The 21,007-nt window shown below is 41.0% G+C and overlaps 1 protein-coding gene across 8 annotated transcripts in view; it reads right to left on the minus strand.

Moving 5' to 3' along the window:
* Positions 1–21,007, minus strand: part of Stx8 (syntaxin 8) — a 279,691-nt gene that overhangs the window by 67,185 nt on the left and 191,499 nt on the right. For 3 of the 8 annotated variants that reach the window (XR_002386969.2, XM_021238313.2, XM_087191825.1), the window contains one exon: positions 4,028–4,072. The exons of the other annotated variants lie outside the window; for them this stretch is intronic. Coding sequence is in view for 2 of the 3 variants with exons in the window: in XM_021238313.2 (XP_021093972.1) it covers positions 4,028–4,072 (45 nt within the window). In the remaining variant the exon portion in view is untranslated. The remainder of the gene's footprint in view (positions 1–4,027; positions 4,073–21,007) is intronic. 8 annotated transcript variants of the gene reach the window in all.

Raw genomic sequence — 21,007 nt, forward strand, 5'->3', positions numbered from 1 at the left:
AATCATGGGTGAAACTGAAGTTGGTCAGCTCCTACTTATACCATTCAGGTTCAATGACCATCTTAGGGCTTGTAAGGATATTCCCAACTGTCATCAAATTGTCAAGGCTTAAGTTTGGGGAAATTCCACATCACTTATGGCCAGAATATAAAATGTCACTCCTTCAGAGTAAGTAATTATGATAGTGGCTGAATCCCCAACAGACTTCTTATTCCAAGGGAAACCATATAGCTGTGCACCGTGCGACATGTTCAAGGCATGATGGGCCTAAGATATTCTAGGATTTAGAAAATCAGGGACCCCTTGCCTCAAAGGATAGATTCCATGTACATCTTATGAACATAAGAAAACAAAGGCAATCAGAGGTGCCAAACACAGTGATGCTGCTTCTGTTATCTGAATCAAGATAATCCAGGAAATTATTTTTTCTTCTTTTTACAGGCATGCTCTAATGATGTCAACAATATTCTTCATTTTGCCAAGGTCTGGGAGAAGACAGAGTTCAGAAAAACTAATTTTTTAATATTTGAGCTGAACTCCTGGCTCAAACTAAATCACTTAATCTTTAGCACCACATCTCTTATTTCTACAGTGTCACTTGGCTGGCTGATTTTCCAGCCAGTGGGTGAGCGACACAGGGTCCAGGACAGGGCTATTAGCCTATAAGCACAGAAAGACTCAATTGTGAGGAACTTCCTGGAAAGCCCAGAAGGAAGCCCATGCAAACTCATCTGAATAGCAGCAGCCCTGTCTGTGTATGCTGGGGCAGAAGAGCTGCAGGTTGTTGAGGGGAAGACACAGAGCCATTTGGAGTCTCATTTAGGAGACCAACAAGACAGTCACAAGGTTGGGCTCTGACTGGAACTCACAAGGCAGAGCACTTAATGCCACAGAAGGCGTAAGATTCCATCAGTCAAGCAAATAGCAACCAGGACAGAGATGGCCAAGGGCTGCCAGATCATCACAGATCAGAAGGACTAACACAGATATGACAATGAGGTGGCTATCATTTCTTTGGGAGGGAAGAGATTGAATTCTGTAAACTAATATGATGAAGGGGAGTCAGAGGCCTCAGAGGGACCAGACAAACAACAGCCACGGTTGGTTTACTGGACAGCAGATCTGGAGGGACAGTTACAGCTGGTCACAGACAACAGGAAGGCAAAGGCTTGTGGGACCCTGGCCAGAGGGGGGCGTAGGACAGAGGTGCAGATACCCTGGGAGGTCCCACCAGCTTCAAAGGGAAAGGGAGAGATGGGCAGGGAGAGAGAAACAGAGGGAAAACCCCTCTGTAAGCTTTCCAGAATGAGTAAAGTACTCATACCCAGGGCTTTATTTGAATTTATCACCTCTTATTAGTGCCTTTTGAAATGCGAATTAGCTGATTAACCACTGCTCACAGCCTTCCAACTGTTTTTTATTCTTCAGCATTCAGCAACTTTGTTCTAAATAGGGTAGGTCACAGTAGCCCACCAGGGAGAAATTATTCTCAGGGTTACAAGAATAGCGATGACTGCAAAATTGCGCCCAAAGCCGGATGGGACCAAGTTGAAGGTAAGGCTGTGCCTAGAGCCAGGCTTTGGCCACTTCTGGTTTACATACAAAACATGAGTTTGGGACATTTGTTTACCTCCAGTGTTAGTCTTGTGTCCCAGCACTAGGGCTGGAGAATAGACTCTCTTCTGCCCCCGCCCTGTTTTTTGTTTACGATCTTCATTTTCTGAAAGGCTCATTAGTTCTAGGTCCCTCGGGACTGTCCGTGCACAGGCTGCAGTGCTCTGTTTGGGACGCTGGTGCACATGTATGAACAACAAGGGCTGGCCTCTGGCAGAGCCGCGCTCACACTTGCTCCTGCCTCCAGTTTGGCAACACGACACAAAGGCGGTCTGGCTTGTATACACTTTCCAGGCTGAGCCCCTATTCAGAGGGGGCTGCAGCTTTCGCGTAATGGGCCCCCTACAGACAAAGCCAGCAAGTTTCTTAATTAAGTCTAAGTGAAAGACAGATCCCGCTTACATCTTCAGAGAACCTTCCTTCAGAACTTCAAAAACACCCTAGACTGCCTATCAAATCCGGGCACAAATAACTAGCGAACAATTTTTCCTCTTTTTAAATATAGAAAGCCAGGCCCCCGGCGCCAACTCTTCAGCCCCCTCTCACTTTCCCTGCAATTTTAGACATGCCTCTGGTTTATAAAACAGGAAACAAAGGGACTTCTTGTGTGTCAGAGAAGCCCTCAGAGGGTCTGCATTTCATTCTGGCCTTCCCCAAAGCTCTGTGCTGTCTAAAGAGCTCTTTAACTGGTTTAGTCTCATTAACATTTCTCAGAGGTATCAAAGGGTATGCTAAGAACCCAGCACCCGGGCATATATCACATAAGGACAAATCCTAGTAAGGAACGATATTAAAAATTTAATTATTAGCTAATTGCCTTTTTGGAAATGTGATTTTTCACATCCCTCTGCCCTCCCCCTGCAGCCGTCTTCCACTCTAGCCCCAGAAACCCTCTCTCAGACAGGCTTTCTGTTTTCTGAGCTTTGCTGTAATAATGTTCTTTGCAAACAGAAACCAATTATTCTGCAGCAGTAAGTCACCAGGAGTATGAATTGCTTTAATTTTTTCCCCTTTTAGCAGCTGCCCAGGGTGGGTTGTGAGGTGGCTGCAATAATGAAGCTGGAATGAATACCAAAGCAGCACCGAGGCCGGGTGTCCTGTGGGGAAAATGATGTTCAGAAATAACAGTGTGTTTCTGTGGTGAGCAGCTAATCAATGAGTTAGACATTCCCCAAAATGCGCTTTCTGCTTTGCGCTCTGAATTTGCATCACCAATGCTGCTTTCCCCAATGAGTCTTGTGCACCTGACTAGCTTATAAAAATGTCACCTTACTGTTAAAGTGCTAAACACGCCGTTTTTCCTCGCCTGTTCTCCCTCTTTGCCTTTTTCCTTCTACAATTCTTTGCTTTCTCATTAGAAATGCCCAGCAACGTCTGGCAGACAAAGACATTGCAAACAAAGTGTATGGAAAGGAAAAAAAAAATTAAAAAGGAAAAAAGTGCAGAGGAATTCTTCATTCACTGATCTCTAGAATACATTAATATCTGAAACTGTTGGCACAGCCTAAAATACTTAGGCAGTTAACAATGCAAGCAATGATTCGAAGTCTGGGATCTTCAAATAAACCCCAAATGCTGTCATGGCCACCAGGAAGGAGAATAATGGTGATATTAGCTGACCTTCATCTTGTTGTTTCTTCAGACCTGACTGCTGGACCTCTGTTTGCTTGTTACTAGGATTTCTTGGCTAAAAAATTTTAGCATTTCCCAGGCAGTACAAGAGCCAGTTTATTAGGTAAATAAACCAGGCCTTAAGCAGCCTTTTCTGCTCCATAATGGGAACGGGGCAAAGGGGGAATGAGGGCTGAGTTGGAAGGGGACGAGCAGCTAAGAGGTAGGGAGCTCATCCTATTCCCCTCACCCCAAACACCAATGAACAATGAGGACAGAGTTTACAGATCAGCAAATCAATGTGCTGCCTTGGTTAGCTTAGCCAACATCATCCACCAAGGAAGGAAGATTGGGTTCATTTATAAAAGGAAGCACTGAAAATAGTGGCTTTCTTCTTCTGGAAATCTGGATCTCCCATGGCGTTTCACTTATCCTGAGTTTACGAGTAACTGAAAACTATCTTATAATGCATTCAAAAGGAGCTAATGGTATTGTGTTTCATTCATCTGTCATAATTACTTAAATGCTCTTATGTTATCCAAACCACTCTCTAGTGATGATCTTAATAATGCTGATAAAATGAGTAATGCAGAACTGCATTTATTTTTTCAGAAGATATACAGGGTCTCTTAGCTGTCTAGATTGGTAATGATTGTGTGTGTGTGTGTATACTGTCTCTCCTCCCTCCCACAGCACAATATAAGCTCCCTGAGGGCAAAGACCACTGCTGTATCCTCACCCAGTGTAGCACTGAGCACCCAAGACATATTTGCCAAGGGAAGTGATGATAGCTTTTGGTTACCTTTGGAAAAATGCATCATGTCTTTAAAAGCTTTGGCTGCCACACCTAAAGGGATACAAGATAAAAATGAGATACAACATAGTCCTCCCTCAGTATTCACAAGGGGCTGGTTCCCTCCCCCAACCAGGATACTGAAATCCATGTATACTCAAGACCCTTACATATGCAGAGTATTTTCCTATAACCTATACACATCTTCCCATGTACTTTATTTTAGTGGTGCAATGAATTGAACTCAGGGCCCAAGTTATACCCCTCTGTCCTTCCATATACTTTAGTTCATTGCTAGATTACTATATAATATCTAATATTATGGTCCATCTACATAAATAGTTACACTGTATTTTTTAGAGAATAATGACAAGGAAGAAGAATGTGTATATGTTCTGTACAGGTGTAATTTGTTTTTGGAGTATTTTAGTTGGTTGAATCTGCACATGTGGAACCCATGGGTATAGAGGGCTGACCGTACTTCCTAAAGAGGGATATTTCTTTGCCAACAATCATGAGTCCCAGTTTTCCATGATACTCTATTCTCAAATTATAATATACCATAATGAATGCTAAAAAAGTTTACTCTTGCTTCAAGTAGGAGGTCATGTAGATATATAAACACATTTTTAAAAATTAAAAGTTACAGTCATTTTGTTGGAAAATATGCAAAGATACAGATAATTCTCAGGTAAGTCCCAGCTGGGCCTGGTACCATACCCTTGTAGTTTCAGTACTCTCAGAGGCTGCACAGGATTATGAGTTCAAGACGAGCCTGGGCAACTCAGCAAGGCCCTGTTTCAAAATTTTTAAAAAGAGCCGGGGATGTAGATCAGTGTGAAGCCTCTGTACTGCTAAATAATTAAATAAACAGGAAGGGCTGGGGATTTAGCTCAGTGGTTCCGCCGCCTGCCTTGGAAGCGCAAGGTACTGACTTCAATCCCCAGTACCAAAAAAAAAAAAATTCTCTTTATTAAACAGGAGGAGCACCAGCAGCAGCAAGCTCCATGGTATGTAAGATGGGATCCCAAAATGGATAAAAAAAAGGAAAAGACAATTTACATAAAGCATATGTACATGTAGGAAAAAAAAACCCTGGGAAGATATATCTACAATGTTAATAGCCATTTCAATAAACTTTCTGTAAAAAGACAATATATTAGTAAATGACCCAAATTTCTGATTCAAGAATTTTGATAAATACATATAAATTACAATTATATTAATATAAGAGGTACTTGCGGTATCTCTTACATATACACATACACAGAAAGCATATACACATTGACTTCTGCGCCTAAAGTTACACTTAAAACTATATAGAAACAAAGGAACAGCTGTCTGTGGCTATTTGCTTATTTATTTCTTGAGACAAAGTTGGTACGGGAATCTCAAGGAAGTTTTCTCTTTCTTACCTTGAAGGGACCAGGTTTCACATTTCTGGTTTTAAAGGAGATTATATTCAAGGATGCTCAATTACTTTGAATAGGTGTGACATTCCAGGCTGATGGGTATTCATACCTGTCAACAGCTGTGAATTAGCATTTCAAACCCTTCTAAAGTGACTTATGAACTTGTTCCGAGCCTTTGGCACCTTGCAGAAAAGCAAATGCTGAATGCAAGCCAGGGTGAAAACCCTTTCCGTTGGGAGTACAGTAGTAGCCAAAGGAAGGTTAGAGATCCAGCTGCCAAACACAACTTCACACACCTATAGGTGCAAAATCCCCATGCAAGGAATTAGGAATATAAACACTACTTTAGATTTTTAATTGGGTACTTACAGGGATGGTAAAATGTACCGGGGGGTGGGGGGCTTTAATATGAAATGGGACATTTGGTATTTACTCATCAAGATTTTCCCCTTTCAGTATCATTTTTGTTTCCATTCTTATTCTTACAAGGCCACAGACAGAAAAGGGTAGGAGAGAAATGAATTTCAGTACATTTACATAAATGTCTATTTTAACTCAAAACGTTCCCTTGGAAGTATAATTTTAACATAAAATAGAATCAGGCAGTCCTAACTGCTAAAGAAACAATAAAGAGAACTGAGAGCTTTACATATCAAAAAAACTCTTGGACAATGACTAAGAGGATTACAAATAGATTTTTTTTTTGGTACCGGGGATCGAACTCAGGACCTTGTGCTTGCGAACCAGGCGGAGGAACCACTGAGCTAAATCCCCGGCCCTACAAATAGATTTTAAACCACTCTGTCTCTACAAACACATGAAATATATATCCATGCGAAAAAGAAACTCTGGCATACAAAATTAAAATGAAGAGTTTGCTTGAACCTCAGCACTTTGTATGGGCCACTCCAATGGCCCTTGGAGTGGCTGCTCTATTTCTGCAGTTACATTTTGTCTCAGAACATAATACCCTGCTTAAGGTGTAGGAGAAAGAGCTCAGCAGGGTTTCAAGCAAAGGTGATAATTTATTCTAATTCATCCACCACTAAGACAGCAGGATGGGCAGAATCCTGAGATCACTCACTCTGCCATCCCAAAGCAGCCCAGTCTCCTTTCTGCATGACTGCTACTTAATTTTCTCCTGGGACTCTCATATCATCTATTGGACTCCTCTCTCTTATTTACTGTTATATTTTTAAGCTCCTTACTATTAATTTTTCAAGTACAGTATCATAATTCAATTATAGTAACCTCTTCCTTAATATGAGAAGAGCTTCAAATGCCCACTGTTGGAGAGATTTCAGTCGAGGGACTTAAAAGTAGTGGGTTTAAAGTAGTGAGTGAAGCTGAGAAAGCCCTTATAAAAGAGAGTATTAAAAGGCAGAACCATTTATAAGGAGACCATCAAGGACATCTTATATTTTGGATTTCTTTTTATTTTTTTGGTACTGGGGATTGAACTCGGGTCTTTGCGCTTGTGCAGCAGGCAGCAAAACCACTGAGCTAAATCCCTGGCCCGGCATCTTATATTTTGGACAGAAGTAATATTTGTAACTGTACAATTACTTTCCATTTACCAAACCTACTCATGAGCTCCAAGTCCCCTCTCCTGCAGTATCCAGTCAATTCATTTGCCTGGCTACAGATACATATGCTAAGCAACATATTTCTCTCCTATAGCTGGCTCTTCTTCCAAAGGAGTAATCAGTTGGCTCGACAGTCAGGGAGACATAACCCCTGATCTTGGGTAGCTAAGAGTCTAGGGAGGGTAACAGGTAAATATGGATCTGTAAATCAGTGCATGATGATACACCTTGTGTTACCCATCATAACCCACTCTCGGGAAGTTAAGGAAGAATTTCGAATTCAGTTGCTCAACTGAAACATGAGTATCTCCAGACAAGCTCTGAAATCTCAAGGTACTACACCTTGGAACTAACAATTAAATCAGTATTTTTTGGGGGGGGGGTCCAGATACTGATTATTTGTTGAGCTCTCCAGATACTTCTGATGTGTGTTCAAGCAGGGAAGTGCCGTTCCAGTTCTTTACACTCAACAGGTCATCCTTGAACCAGCAGCACCCACTCAAAGTCACATACTTAGAAAGGCAGACTCTCAGACCCTTCTCTAGATCTACTGATCCAGAATGTACATTTGCGTGAGACTCCCTAGAGACTATATACGAACTGCTCTGGGGGCTGTGAATCTAAAATGGACCCTGAGGACTAAAATTCTAGCAAAGCAAAATGAGGACTAGAAAAGAGTGGGTGTTCTGAGTAGAGGTAGGGCTGTGCACAAAGCTATAAAGAAAGGGGTGTGGCGACTGGTTCCAGATGGCTAGATTATAGTCCCAGGGAAGAAGGGAAGGATAATGTGCATGCTGGGGATCAAGGCCTCTCTGTGGCCCAAGGAGGAGTAAACTGGGGGTAGGAAAGTAGAGATTCTGTCTGGGACTAGATACTAATTAGCTATGGAAAACATGCTAAGGAGCCTGGACTTTAAGGTCAGAGCCCTGGGGTGCCACAGAAAGGGATTTTATTGGGAGTGACGTGAGCTAATTCCCTGAAGACACACACTCCTCTCCTTTGCCTCCGTGTTTCAGTTCATCCTAACTCCCTAACCTGAAATTCCTTACTCTTCAAACTACCAAGATCTCACCCATTTTTTCCTTCATTAACTCAACTGCCTTCTGGTCATGGTGACTGAAAATGAGCTCTCTCAGCCCTGAACCACAGCACTTTGGATAGATTGCTCCAATGGCCTTTGGTATGGCCACTCTGTTTCTGCAGTTACATTTTGTCTATAGTCTTCTCTCTCATACTACTAGGCCATAGCTTTTCAAAGAGCTTCCAAGGACCATCTATTTCAGGATCATTGAGGGATATTAAAATCAAACTCCAAGGCCCAAGGACCCCTGAATGGCTTTTCTCTGGGGCCCAAATTTCTGCATTTAAAAAAAGCATTCTAGGTGAGGTTCATGAGTACCAAAGCCAGAGAATCTTGTACAAGTGTAGTCTCCTGAGAGTGGAGCTATCTCATAAATTCTGGAATTAGACATTATTTCTGCATACAACCTTGGTGTAGCATTGCACAGACAGGTGAACAAGTGGGAGTGTCTTAAGTTCCTCTATGCTCATCCATGATTAAAAAACGAATCAAATGAGAAACTAGAGACATTTATTGCTAAATGGATGCATATTGAGGCCATACTCTTAAGTGAAATAAATAGGACACACATGTGTAAATACCAAATAGTTTCTCTGGTGTGAGAAACTCAAAGTGTAAATAAGGATTAAAATGATTAAGACGAATAATTGATAATTTGAAATAGGAAGAAAAGGCCCAAAGGGGTAGGGAAAGTGGGAGGGGAAGGGGAAAGGAAAGAAGGGAAAGGGAAAATTATAAGAAAAAGAAAAAATGGAAACAAAGTCTTTATAAATAGGGAAGGGTGGAGGGGGTAGAGGGCAGGGAAAGGGGAAAAAATAAGAACCAAGATACATCATGTACAGGTACAAGCAACCAATGATAAATGTAAACATATTATATACCTAAAATGTACCAATAAAAGAATTTAAGCAAAAAACAAAACAATTAATCAAAGTAATTTCCAAAAACAATAAATGAACAAACCAACACAACTTACAAGAACTGAATTAAACACAGCAGGAAAGGGTGCCCTGTTCCTGATTCACTTAGTCAATTGGCCTATGCTCAGAAAAGGCTTCTCTAAGAGCCAGGAATGTGCCTGGGTTTTCTCATCGCTATTATAAGACACACAGACTGGAATCAAATCTTCCCCCAGAATAGATGGAAGGACCAAAAGAGGTATTATGTATCCTTTGAGAGCTCTATAGAAAATGCTTACTCTTATTACTATTATTAGTGTTTTAAATTGGTCATTTAGATACTAAGAAACACCAACCAGATGCTACTGTGTATCCTTGTGGCTGTGTTTCTTCTTTCTCTCTCACATCAGACTTGAAGGTGGGACTCTAAGGCCACCACACTTCAGACTCCTCCTGGGTAGCACGGTACTGCTGAAGGGACTTAGTAACAGTGTGATGAGCGGATGAAAGATGACTATGTCATAGAAGCCCAAATGTAATAAATAATCATTCAATTGGAATCTGCACCTGTGTGAGAACACTCTGAACACCTGCAGAGGCCAGTTACTCCTGTTTTCTCAGCCTATGAAAGGGGCAGCAGCTTTGTTCCCTCCTGTGACCTCTCATTCATTGAACTAGGAAAGGCCTGTGATTTTCTCCAACATACAGCCTCACTCAACATTTAATGTGCAAACAGACTTTCCTTTTAATGTCAGTCTAGTAAAATTCCATTTAAAATGCTTTCATTGAACATTTTCATAAAATGAAAATAATTATTAAGAAAAGCATCTGGTTACATTAATGGGAATGTTATATTACTAAATTCATCTGTGAAAGGAAACAGTGATACACACTAGCATATTTTTCAGTGATTTTCTAAATCCCAAATTCTTGATTTCTAGAAAACCCACTTTAACAGATGCAAAACATCCTGAAAAGTAGAATATTTACTCTATTTTATATCTGGACACTGACTCTTACTGTTTCATATCCACGGTGTATGTGAAATGGTCTTTAAATAATAATTTTAAGAGAGAATGTTCCTCTGTTGGCCCCTACCTATAAAGTATGGCATAAAAATCTAAAAGTTAAGAACTTAAGGTTTATGCCTCTCCTTGAAAAATCAGAAGAGCTGGGAGTGTAGCTCAGGGGTAGTGTGCTTGCCTTGCATGCACAAGGCCCTGTGTTTGATCCCCACTGCTGGCCCACAGTCACAGGTGGGTGGCCCTGGTGACCAAGGAGAGGCAGGCACTCTGCTGGATGCCTGCTCCCTTCTCACTATACCTGGCCCAGTGAATGCACAGAAGGAAGGTGTCTTAGTCACTTTTCTCTCATTGCTGAGACAAAATACCTGACACTCAAAGTAAAAGGAGGAAAGGTTTATTTTGGCTCACAGTTTGGAGAAGTTTCAGTCCATAGTTGGCTAGCTCCAAGGCAGGGGTGGCAGGGCAGAAGAGCATCGCAGAGGAGAAACAGTTCATGGCAGGCAAAGGCAGTAAACTACTAGTGACAATAGCAGCTTCTTTCTGCCCCTTTTATACTCTATCTAGGCTACTCGGCTTAGGGCAGCTGCCAAACCAATCAGTGGATTGATTTGGTAATCACACACCCTTAATCCCAGAATCACACATTCTAGATCCAACCACTTCTGAAAAAGCCCCACCTATGACTGCATGAGGCTTTGGGGGACATCTAGATACAAGCTATAACAGAGGGCTGGCTTCTTTCTCAAAGATCCTTATGTTCATGTATCTTTAATAAATTGAAGAGTAAAAATATATGCTTGGCACAGAAGGAAAATAGAGAATTAGTTGCAAGGCATGAGATTTAAGTGAAGTTGAAGGCAAAGTTTTAAAAATTTTACAGTGGTGTATTTTCATAAAATAATGATATCATTCTCTATGTGAATCATCTTTTTTATCCATCCTTATTATCCTCCTCTTCTCCTCCTTCCCTCCCATGCTGTTTTTATTACTGTGGTATTGTATAATTTGAAATTGGATAGTATTGATACCCTGCTCTTCATGCTTAAGATTGCTTCGGCTATTTTGGGTCTTTCTGTGTTTTCATATGAATTTTAAGATTGTTTTTCTGATTCTGTTCAGAATGACATCAGTATTTCAATTGGGATTCATTGAATCGGTAGATCACTTTTGGCAATATGGCCACTTTAACAATATTCTGCCATGAACATGGGAGGGCTCCCTCCTTTTCTCTCACTCTTTTCTCTTTCCTCCTTTCCTCCCTTCCTTTTGTTCTTTTCATCTTCTGGTATCATCTTTTTCTGTTTTTTGGTACCGGGGATCGAACTCGGGACCTTGCGCTTGTGCGGTAGGCGCCAGAACCACTGAGCTAAATCCCTGGCCCCTGGTATCTTCAATTTCTAAAATTTTCAATGTAGAAGTTTTTCACCTCTTTGGTTAGATTAATTCCTGGATATTTTTAAAAAGCTACTGTGAATGGATTTTTTTTTATGATTTCTCTTTGCTAGTTCATTATTGGTGTATGGAGACACTATTCATTTTAAATTTCATTTTATATCCTGCTACTTTGCTCTAAAAGTCTTTTGGTAGAGTCTTCATGTTCTAAGTATAGGGTCAGACTGTCTGCAATTGGGTTTCTTATTTTTGGTACTGGGGATCGATCTCAGGTCCTTCCACTTGCACAGCAGGCAGCAAAACCACTGAGCTAAATCCCTGGCCTGACTGTCTGCAATTGAAGGTAGATTTGACATGGACCAGGTCTGTGGAGAGGTCATCAGTATGAGTGAAGAAGTGAACAAGCTGGGTTTGGAGGGGTAGAAGGTTTCCACACAGATATGGGAACACAGTGCCAGATATGACAAAAGGTAAAGAGACCACAGAGGGCTTTAGATCCAGAGGTGAGGACTGTGGATGTGTATTCTAGGGGCAGACTGGGGATCTGGAAGGTTTGCTACCAATAGTCTGGCAAAATGAGAATGGTGTTTCAGAGTGATCATGTGGGTGGCTGTATCTAATGGGACTGGGGCCCAATCAGGAAGGTTAGGTCATAGCAATCCAGCTCATGTGACAGTGGTGACAGAAACAATCCAAAGGGGGACTGAGCACATAAGAAGTGTCATGTGGCCTGAGGAGCAGCAGGCACTGAGGAAAGAGGGAAGAAGAGTTCCACTGGGAAGGAAACTACTGTAAGCTACTGGAAGAAAGAATGGTGTTGCCCATTACAATACTGGGCTGGCTTTGAGTTTTTGGTTTCAAGTGTGTGTGGTACGTGTGTTTATGGTAGTGGGGTGAGGAGATGCAAATGATAAATTTAGCTTATACATGTCGAGTGCCAGGAAATAACAGGGTGTTCAAGAGACAAATGTGTAGATTAAAGGTGCAAATGTAAGGATGCACTGAGTGTCAAGGACAGCTGGAGGCAGAGGATGGAGAAGATTTCTAGGAAAGAAGCACAGATGCCTGAAGATGATATGGGCCATAAAACCCAGGAACTCCACTACTCTAGGTCAGGAAATGGTGGATGAGCTGCAGATGTGGCTTAGTGGCAGAGTGCTGTCCCAACAAGAGCAAGGCCCTGGGTTCAGTTCCAAGCACCACAAAAGAACAAAAAAGAAAGAAATGGTAGAGATGTAATACCTGTAGCCTTAGAAACTCAATCATACTGTTGCCCTGGGCACTCCTAACAACTTCAAGTTTTTAGCGAGCCTTTGGAATGACAGATGGGGCTCAGTTTACCTACAGACAATAAAAATGAGTTAATTATGGCTATTGTCCCTACTTCTAAGTTCAAAACAGCCACAATGGAGCCAGGATAAAGCTACCTCTAGTTAAACAGCCAAATTGACCACTGTAACTGTTTTCCCTCTTAACCACCAACAAAGAGAAAGTTAAAGAAAACCTCCACAGTTTTAGCCATGTTCATGCTGCTGAAAGGCTCTCATGTAAAGAATCCAAAAGTGAAAGATGCCAAAATAATCCTGGACTTTAGAGAGGCTTTGATTTATCAGTTCACAACTGGTTCCCATGCACCACCCCTTTTCTGTGCCCTTTCCACTTTTTCAGAACTTTGCTATAAATTCTGCCATCAGATCAGGGGAGGCCGGCATGATGGTGATGGATGTCAGACCAGCAGTGAGGAAGGTGAGGTGCAGAGCCCAACTGGGAACAGATGAGCTCGTGCCCTGGCAGATTGCTAGCAGACTTCTCCAAGACTGCTCTTGTTACTCGACTTAACCCACTCCCTCCTCCTGTTCCCAGGGCCTCCCATCTACAGATCAGGGTTTCGTTCCTGTAGCATGTTGGTTTGGGTTATTTTGTGAAAAAACATCAGGTTAATCTTGATACTGAAAAATAGAGGGAGGGCAGGGAAAGGGGAGATACTGGGCAACAGGCACAAAGTTACAGTCACAGGGGAGGAATGTGTTGGTGTTCAGTTGCACAGCACAGTGACTATAGTTAATAGTAATTAATGCCCTGTATATTTCCAAATAGCTAAAAGAGAAGATTTTAAATGTGCCCATCACAAATAAATAAGATGATAGATTTGCTAATTACCTTGATTTGGTCATGCCACAAGCTATATATCAAAGCATCACACTGTACCCCACAAATACGCAAGTACCAATTAAAAATAAAGTAGAATTAATTTTCACCAAGGCTCTCTTAATTTTTCAAAAACTTCTTTTAAAAAAAGAGCACCCCAGGTTATAAAATAAAGTACAAAGAATTAACAAACTATAGAAAGAATCACTTGAAGCAAAGTTAATCTACCCTGTTCATCATCCCAGTGTGTTTGTGTATAGGTATAGGATGTTTCCTTGCACACACCTGTAGATTTTTCCTTTTCAGCAAAGGGGACATTTTCCATTTGATTTGGAGATGGGGGAGTGGGGTCAACAGGGGTCAATACTGAGGAGGCTCCAGGTAAAACGCTCAAGTTGGGCAATATGCATTTTTTTTTCCCCAGAGAGTCTAAGTTGTCCAGACTTGGCTCAAACACATGATCCTTCTGCCTCAGCCTCCCAAGAAGCAGTGATTACAGGCATGTGCATGTACCCAACTAGTCATTAATACTATATGTCTTTCTTTCCTTTCCCAGTGCCTCCTTTATTCTCCTCTGCACAGAGCCAGGCACTCTGAGACCTCATGCCACTGTCTCTGGCCTGCCAAGATACACGGGACCGCCTAATCTGGGCCTGCCCACCCAACTCAGACTGTAAAATTATCTTCCCATCAAAGCTCTTACTTCCCAAATATGGATGATTTCCTGGTAATAATATTTTTTAAAGCAAATTCAATGAAAATGCTTCCAAAAATGATTAACAGGGAATGGAATTAATATGAGAAAATGAAAAAATGGAAACAAAGTCTTTGTAAATAGGGAGGGATGGAGGGATTGAAGGGAGGGCGGGGAAGGGGGAAAAATAAGAACCAAGAGAGATTATGTAAAGGTGCAAATTTCCAATGATGAACGTCATTATATTGCATACCTAAAATGTACCAATAAAAATTTTAAAAAGCGATTAACAGCTGGGTGTAGTAGCACAAACCTGTAACCCTAGCACTCTGGAAGACTGAGGTGGGAGGACGATAAGTTCAAGCCCAGCTTGTGCAGCTCGGTGACTTAGCAAGATCCTGTTGCAAACAAATAAAGGGGCTGGGGATGCAGCTCAGTGTAAAGGCCCTGGATTCAATCTTAAGTACACAAAAGAGAGGGGAGAGGAGGACAGGAGAAAAAAAAAAAAGAAAAGACAAAAGGAAGGAGGAAGTAAGTAAGCAGAACTGGTTAATAAACTCACTGCATTGACCTCCACCTACTCCCTCTACACCACATTCACTTTTTACACCTGCATTAGTAATTTGACTTAAATCCCTGGTCATAATTTGGCAGCAAGAGAGCCAGGATGAGTTTTGAGTTTACAGGTATGTTGTGATCTGGACAGTGCTTTAAAAATTGACAAATTTAAGCTGGGCGTGGTGGTGCATGCCTGTAATAGCACTCTGGGAGTCACAGGCAGGAAGATCACAAGTTTGAGCTCAGCCTGGGCAATTTGGAGATTTAGTGAGATCCAGGGCCAAAATTTAAAAATAAATAAATAAACAAATAAATACAAACAAAAAAGGGCTGTGGATGTAGCTCAGTGCAAAGGCCCTGGGTTCAAGTCCTTATACAAAAAAAGAAAAAGAAATTGGCAAATTCAGCACAAAAGCAGGTTTCTCAGAGGGAAGGAGGAAGAAAGAGGCAGCAGCTGGTCTGGGAGCCTGGGGCCCACAGTCCCACATGGCAGCTAACAAGTAGAGCTGAAGATCAAGGCCCTGCCTAGGTAGCTGGTTCACTCCAAGGTGCAGGGGCCCCTGCCACTCCCAACTTGCAATCATTTGGTCTGTGTCTCTCAGTTTCTTTACCTGCCTGGCATTTGTGTTTGTAATTCCTGGCCTAAATAACTGTAAATGGTAGCATCATTAAATCAAGAATTTTTCAGAAGTAAGCACAAGCAACATATGTTTTTAACTTTTTATTTTTCACTTACCAGTAATAGTTACATATATTTATGGGACACAGGCTTAATGCTCTGATATACTGTACTGTTTTCCTTCATGGCTATACTAATTCATCCACATTCCCACCAACAGTACAGGAGGGATTCTCCACAACCTCACAAAACACTTTAAGGGGAGAATCTTGAGTTATGAATCTTTCCTAGCTTTCTGCTTCAGATCTAGCAACCTGCAAAGGCTAATCCAAACACATTTTTCACATTTAAAATGCATTCATTAAGAAAAGTGATCATGCATAGGAAAGCAGATTGAACTCAAGAACATGAAGGCATTCTCGGAGATCTCTCTTCTTTACCTTTAAGTACCAACCAATCTTTTTTTTTTTTCGGTACCGGGGATCAAACTTGGGTCCTTGTGCTTGTGCAGCAGGCGGCGAAATCACTGAGCTAAATCCCTGGCCCGCAACCAATCTTTTTACCTTTTCCTCTTTTCTTACCTTTAGTCTTCTTCTTCTTTTTTTTTTTTCTCCAGTGCTGGGGATCAAATCCAAAGTGCTCTACCACTGAGCCACACTCCGGGCCCCCTTTTTATCTGTTGAATTTCCTTTCTTTCACCTCTCTGTCTATCCAATCCTCTCCTTCTCTGTCCTTGACTCAACCATGTATTACCACAAGAGCAAACTGCTTATACAGCAGCCTGCTCATCCATCCCACTTAAACTCAATCCTCAACACTCTGGTGTGTCACGGAAAATCACAAACTTTTGAGAAGTACCATGGAAATAAAAAGTTTAGCAAGCAAAAACCACTAGCCTCTAACCCTGGCACATCTTGTCACTCTTCTTGACAAAACTCAAAAACTTTATTGAACACTCAATAGGGGGCCTTCTAGCCTATGAAGGTCTGAGGGTTCCTTTCATAAGCATCCAAATAAAGTATTTTAGGAAAAAAGAAAATGAACTCAGAAACCAGGAAGTCAGAAGGTCCCCTGGAGCTTCCAACTTGCTGAGTGGCCATAGGAATGCCCTATGACTGGCCACAGAGTCAGATCCAGTACTCTACCCTTACCTGTTTTATGACCGTGGCATGAAGGGACACAATCAGAAATGTCTCCCCTTGTCATCTGCTTCAAGAGTTACATGTACTCTCAAAATATCATAATTTACTTATTTATTTGGTGCTGGGAACTGAACAAAGGGCCTCCTGCATGCTAAGCACATGCTCTACTACTGTTTACACTCTCAGCTCCCTTAGTTTAATAACCTGCTGTCATTCTGTACAAAACTGTTTTGAATCTTTTAAAACAGGAAACACCTACCTTCCCAAATTGTCTGTGGTGCCCACAGGAGCCTAGAGAAATTACTCTTTATTAAAATTAGTCTTTGTTTTTTGCTTTTGCTTTTTTTTTTTTTTTTTTTGGTGCCAAGGATCAAACTCAGGACCTCGCACTTGCGAGGCAGATGTGGTGCCACTGAGCTAAATCCCCGGCCCAGTCTTTGTTTTTTAAGAGTTGTATTTAGAAGCTTTTTCTTTTTTTTTAAAATTGTGGTAAAATACACATAACCAAAAGTTACTATTTTAACCACTTTAACATGTAAATTTGTCAGCATTAAGAACATTTACAACACTATGCAACTGTCATTCCTGCTTATTCCAGAGTGTTTTCATCACCCCAAAAGGAAACCGTGGACCCACTAAGCAGTCTCCTCCCATTCCTCCCAACTCCACAGCCCCTGGTAACCAGTACTCTGCTTTCTGTCTCTATAGACTTACCTATTGTGGAAATTTCAAATAAATGGAATAATACAGTATGCAGTTTTTTGTATGTGGCTTCTTTCACTTACTATGTTTCAAAGTTCATCCATATTGTAGCATATATTACTACTTCACTCATTTTTAATGTCTGAATAATATTCTAATACATGTTGTATGTGGAAGCTCAAAAAATGAATAATGGCGGCAAGCCACTAAACTGAAGGAATTTTCCCTATGTGACACACTGGTGGTATTCCTTTTAATGGTCCCAAATATTTGAATATTGAAGAAGGAGATCCAATCCAAGTAAAACGTAGCCATGTCATTCATAGTAAAATTTTTATCCTACTCAAACTTCATCTTTCCATACTGATAAGGCTTCTAAAAAAAAGTTTGAAGACACATAAAATCCTTTTCCATGTTATTTCAATTGCCTTTCAAATAAATCCAACTGGAAGCCAGTCATTTTGCCTCATGCTAGAAATCACAATTGTAAGATATAGTCCCTGTACTCAAGAAGGCTGGTCTAGTAAGATGATTAACATCCAATTTCCCCACAGTGTAACAACTTGATGGATGGAAATCTAACCTGTGACAACTCAAGTTTACCAAGAATTCCAGCTGAGGAAGCTTCAGTAAACTCAGTATGATGTAGATGACCAGCTATAAAAGTGGTTATTAGTGACACACCTAGAAATATCACCAGCTATTCATTCTCTTTTTAGGTAACATATCAAAATGTAAACTAAGACATTAACCTCTAGGAATTTTCACTGTCTGTATGTTTCCCCTTTTTTTCTCTCCAACTCTTTTGAAAGATTTCAAACACACAGAGAATATAGTACAATAAGGACTTTTGAACCTCTATATATACTCTAGTGTTAAATAATGAGCGTGTATTTAATTTAGTTATATTTAATAATAATCTATTTTCTCTTTATATATAGGTATGCATGTGCTGCTGAAATTCTGGAAGGTAAGCTGAAAACATATAATATTTCATTTCTAAAAGCTTTAGTATTCATCTCTTAAAAACAAGGGGATTCTAGGGCTGGGGATTTAGCTCAGTGTTCCGCTGCCTGCCTTGCAAGCGCAAGGTCCCAAGTTTGATCCCCGGTACCAAAAAAAAAAAAAATTCCCATAATATCACTGTTATGCCTAAGAATTTTCTTATCACCAAGAATTTTAACATTGATACAATAATATTACCTAATACACAGTCCTTATTCAATCATGCTCATTTTCCCAAAGCACTCTTTTATTGTGTTTTGTCTCTCTCTTTTTTTTTTTTGGTATCGGAGATCGAACTCAGGACCTTGTGCTTGCAAGGCAGGTGCAGTGCCACTGAGATAAATCCCTGGCCTTGTCTTTTGTTTTTCTGAGACAGGCTCACTATGTAGCCCAGGCTGACCTCAAACTTGCAGCGATCCTCCTGTCTCAGCCTCCCAAGTGAGTGCTGGGATTATAGGCATGTACCACCATGCCTGGCTTTAGATGTGTTTTTATAAACCAGAATCCAATCAAAATCACAAGACATATTTGTTATGTCTTTTTAGTTTTCTGCAATCCATAGCCCATCTTTCTTTTTTCCTTTTTTTCCTTTCTTTTTTCCTGATACTCCACTTGTCTTATGGACTGTCCCTCAGTCTGAACTATTCTTATGGTATCGCTTAATTCAAGCTAACACTGTTGCCTTAAATACGATAGACTTGGTGATGTGTTAATTCTCCTGCTACTGACTTCAGAGCCTCCTAATCTAGTTCTCACTCTACTGGTGATGCTAAATTTTATTACTTTGTTCAAGTAACTTTCTTCCTTTGTAACTAATGATCTGTAGGGTAATACTTTGAGAGTCTGAATATTCTGCTTTCTTCAACCTTTCACCCAACAGTTTTCTCTTTCTGTCCCTGTTCTCTTTCTGAGCCTGTGTTTTTTCTTTTCTCTCTCTCTCTTTTTTTTTTTTTTTTTTGGTACTGGGGATCGAACTCGGGCCCTTGTGCTTTCAAGGCAGGTGGTGGAACCACTGAGCTAAATCCCCAGCCCTTGAGCCTGTGTTTTTTCTGAGTCTATGCTGCTCAGGATGAACCCAAACTCCTGGACTCAATGATTCTCCTCCCTCAGTCTACCACAATAGGTGATTTTCTAATATTATCATTCTTCTATATTTCTTAGTTGGTAGGATCAGTCTCTCCCCATCCTCACTTACTTCCATTTTATTCAAGTTTCACAGTGGATTCAAATACATGGATGCATTTTTTAAAATAAGTAGTTATAATGGATTACCAATGTTATTCTTTTCATTTCTCCAATTACCCCAAATTTGGCTCCCCTCCAGTGGGAGTCTCTTGAAGTCACCTCCTCATCACTGCCTATGTTCTTCCTTGGTTTCTGACACAAGATGTTCTAGGGTTGCCTTATGTTTCCCTATCCTAGACCAGGAATGTGCTGTTTCTGCAAGGAGTCTTAATGCCTGTATGGTTTGAAGATCATGTGTGAAAGGCTTGGTCCCCAACTCATGGCACCATTCAGAGGTGATGGAAACTAGTAGGTGGGGCCTCACTGGAGGAAGCAGGTCATTGTGGAGTACTATCCTTGGAGGTTACACTGAGACCCCGCCCCTTGTTCCCTCTCTGCTTTCTGGCCACCATGAGGTGAGCAGCTCTCACCAGGCACTCTCTGCCACAAAGTTTAGCCTCCCCATAGGCCCAAAGCCAGGGAGCCAAGCAACTATGGACTGAAACCTCTGAAACCATGAGCCAAAATAAATCTTTCCTCCTTTCAGTGGGTTTTCTCAAGTATTATGTCACAATGGCAGAAGGAAGATTAATGTGGTTCACTTTTGTGATGAACAGTATCTAGAAACCAATTTCTGGGTCCCATGGTACTCACTGCAATGAAAGCATCACTGTTTCTAGGGTCTTTCAGTAGTTAAAGGTACAACATTTACTTTATTTTACTTTATTTTTTTCCTTTTTGAAACAGGGTCTTGGTGTGTAGCTCAGGCTGGCCTTGAACTCATTATGTATCCCAGACTGGCCTCAAACTTGCAGTAATCCTCCTGCCTCAGCTTCCTGAGTGCTGGGATCATAGGTGTGCACCACCATGCCCAGCTAACATTTACTTGTTTTAATCAGAAGCTCATGACAATACTTCCAATTCAAAGCTAACATCAAAAAGACTGTTCTTTCTTTTCCCATTCACTACTTTGAATTTTATTGCCCAAGACAATAGAACATATAAGCCTAAAACTTCAACACTAAAAATTATTTTATCAAAACAATTAATATACAAATAAAAATCAAGGGGCTGGGGATTTAGCTCAGTGGTTTCGCCGCCTGCTTCGCAAGTGCAAGGACCCGAGTTCGATCTCTGGTACCAAAAAAAAAACCAAAAACAAATAAAAATCAATTCTAAAAAGGCCTGTAATAAACCCCAGCAATTTCTCTACCTGTCCCTTCTCATTCCTTCCCCTGTCTCAAAGTCATTAACTTCATATACTTTGGTTGTTTCTTCTGTTATTTACCTCCACACTTTTTTTTTTTTTTTTTTTTGGTGCCAGGGATCGAACTTGAGACCTTGTGCTTTCGAGGCAGATGCCAGAACCACTGAGCTAAATCCCCAGCCCCTCACAGTATTTTTTTTGTACCGGGGATCGAACTCAGGACCTTGTGCTTGGGAGGTAGGTGTGGCGCCACTGAGCTAAATTCCTGGCCCAACCTCCACACCTTTAAACAACT

Source organism: Heterocephalus glaber, unplaced genomic scaffold (assembly GCF_053883595.1).
Source record: "Heterocephalus glaber isolate CG9 unplaced genomic scaffold, H.glaber_assembly_v1.0 deba00001564, whole genome shotgun sequence".
NCBI lineage: Eukaryota > Metazoa > Chordata > Mammalia > Rodentia > Bathyergidae > Heterocephalus > Heterocephalus glaber.